A 2263-nucleotide genomic window follows, 5' to 3' on the forward strand; every position below is an offset into this window, starting at 1 on the left:
GGATCAAATAATACTGAAGCATCCCTACCGCGTACATAAATAATACCTGTGATCATGACATCTGAGGCCAATGCATCTGGTCTGGCTGGAAAAGCATAGAATCTGGCTGGAGTGCCGGCGGGCTGGCCCCCGCCTAACTGAACAATAGCTAACTGGCCTCCACCTCTAGGACGGTCCCTACTAGCCTGCCCTCCGCCCCTGGGCGGCCAGACAGCCGGTGCTAAAATCATAGGATGCTGGCCCTGCCGCACTGCCTTGCCCCGAAGCCTGGGGCAGAATCTCCTCATGTGACTGAGATCTCCGCACTCAAAATAGCCCCTCAGTGCGGCGATCTGCTGCCTTGATGTCTGGCCCTGATGTCCTGTCGACCCACTGGAAGAAGCCTGAATAGCCGGTGGGCGGTATGAACTCTCCGGCATAGCACTAAAATAGGAACTGGATGAACCCTGGTAACCTGAGTACCCTCTGGAAGAACCCTAGATGGCTGGTGGGTAGTAAGAACTGTCGGGCATGACGCTAAAATAGGGGCGCGCTGGAGCACCTCAAGGAGGTGGTGGTGATGAATATGGGGGCCTGCTAGGCTGACCCCTCCCAAACTGACCTCTACCCCTAGCCGAGGCACCTCTAAACTCTCCAGAGAAACGGGCCCTCTTGTCATGCTACGTATGCTCTCTCCTCCTCTGACGGTAGCCCTCTATCCTCCAAGCAATCTCCATTACCAGCTGATAAGAAGTCCCCATCTCAACCTCTTGCGCTATATTGGTCCTAATATCATAATGAAGCCAAGTAACAAACCTCCACACACTCTCTGCATCCATAGGAAGTATCATAAGTGCATGGCAAGACAACTCATAAAACCTTGCCTCATAGTCGGTCACTGACATCTGACCTTGCTCAAGCTGCACAAACTGATACCGCAACTCTTCCCGCTTGGAGGGTGAAATATACCTATCCATGAAAAGCTGTGTGAACTGGCTCCAAGTCATGGGAGGAGAACCCGTCGGTCTGCCAAGAAGATAAGACTGCCACCATCTACGGGCCATGCCCTCTAGCTGCAAAGTAGTGAAGTCAACCCCATGAGACTCCAGTATCCTCATGTTGTGCAGTTTGTCCCTGCACCTATCAATGAAATCCTGGGTATCCTCATGACGCTCGCCTCCGAAGACAGGAGGGTGTAACCTAGTCCATCTGTCCAATAACTTCCGCGGATCGCCGTCCGCAGTCGGTCTAGGCTCAGGTGCCACTGCTGCAACTGGCTGGGCAACGTCCGCAGTTAATGTACCCAAAATCTAATACACTGCAGCTGGATACCCGAGAGCCTAGGCAGTAGGGGTTTGTGCTCCCTCTCCCGCCTGAGATGTGGTTGGGTCTGCTGGAAATAAACCAGCATGGGTCATAGAATCCATGAACTGTAACATACGGCCCATGACCTCCTGAAAGCCCGGTGCCATCGTGAAATCTACCAGGACTGGCTCTGCTGCGGGCGCCTCGCTCTGCTCCTCAATAATGGGATCCTCCACTGGATCCGCTGGTGGTGCTACTGGGGCAGCTCTGGGATGCCCCTGTCCCCTACCTCGGGCCGGTGCCCTCCACCGTCCTCTACCTCTGCCTCTAGCAACGGGGGGAACAACCCCTCCCGGGTTTGGAACGTCCGTCGTATGTGTCCTCACCATCTGTGAGAGAATAGAAGAAGGAAATTTAGTATACCATAAATTGCACGATAGTAGATAAAAAATGAGTAGTTTCCTAACACCCCAAAGCCCCTTGAAGATAAGTACGGACGTCTCTACACCGATCCGCAAGACTCTATTAGGCCTGCCCATAACTTGTGAGACCTACGTGAACCTAGTGTTCGGAGACTATGTTGTCACGACCCAACTCCATGTCAGGCCGTGATGGCGTCCAGCATCGTTGCTGGACAAGCCAACATCGAACAACTTAGTGATTCCCCATTTAGCTTTACTTATTTTATAACATTTGGTAAATAAAGGATTTTTTTCTTTTTAAGGCAAACAAACGGAAACATCTAAAAACAATTATAACTATTGAATTATAACTCAAAAACCCAAGTCTACTAATACGTGCCAAGATCTGGTGTCACAAATGTGTGGGCAACCAGTAGAATAAACAAAAGATGACTATCCTACTGTCTGAAACAGAATAGATAGATAAAAACAAAAGAGAAACTTCGGCATGCTGCTGAACGACTCAGAAGGGGTAGCTCACCGTGAAGTCTCGGTCCAAGCTCAAGTATGCGCATCGG

The 2263-nt window shown here is 51.0% G+C and overlaps 1 protein-coding gene across 1 annotated transcript; it reads right to left on the reverse strand.

The window, feature by feature from the left end:
* Positions 1-659: 659 nt before the first annotated feature.
* On the reverse strand, positions 660-1097 carry LOC138908390 (uncharacterized). The gene has a single exon (XM_070199052.1). The coding sequence runs from the start codon at positions 1095-1097 to the stop codon at positions 660-662; it is 438 nt and encodes a 145-aa protein (XP_070055153.1).
* Positions 1098-2263: the final 1166 nt, after the last annotated feature.

This window comes from Nicotiana tomentosiformis, chromosome 3 (assembly GCF_000390325.3).
Source record: "Nicotiana tomentosiformis chromosome 3, ASM39032v3, whole genome shotgun sequence".
Classification (NCBI taxonomy): Eukaryota; Viridiplantae; Streptophyta; class Magnoliopsida; order Solanales; family Solanaceae; genus Nicotiana; species Nicotiana tomentosiformis.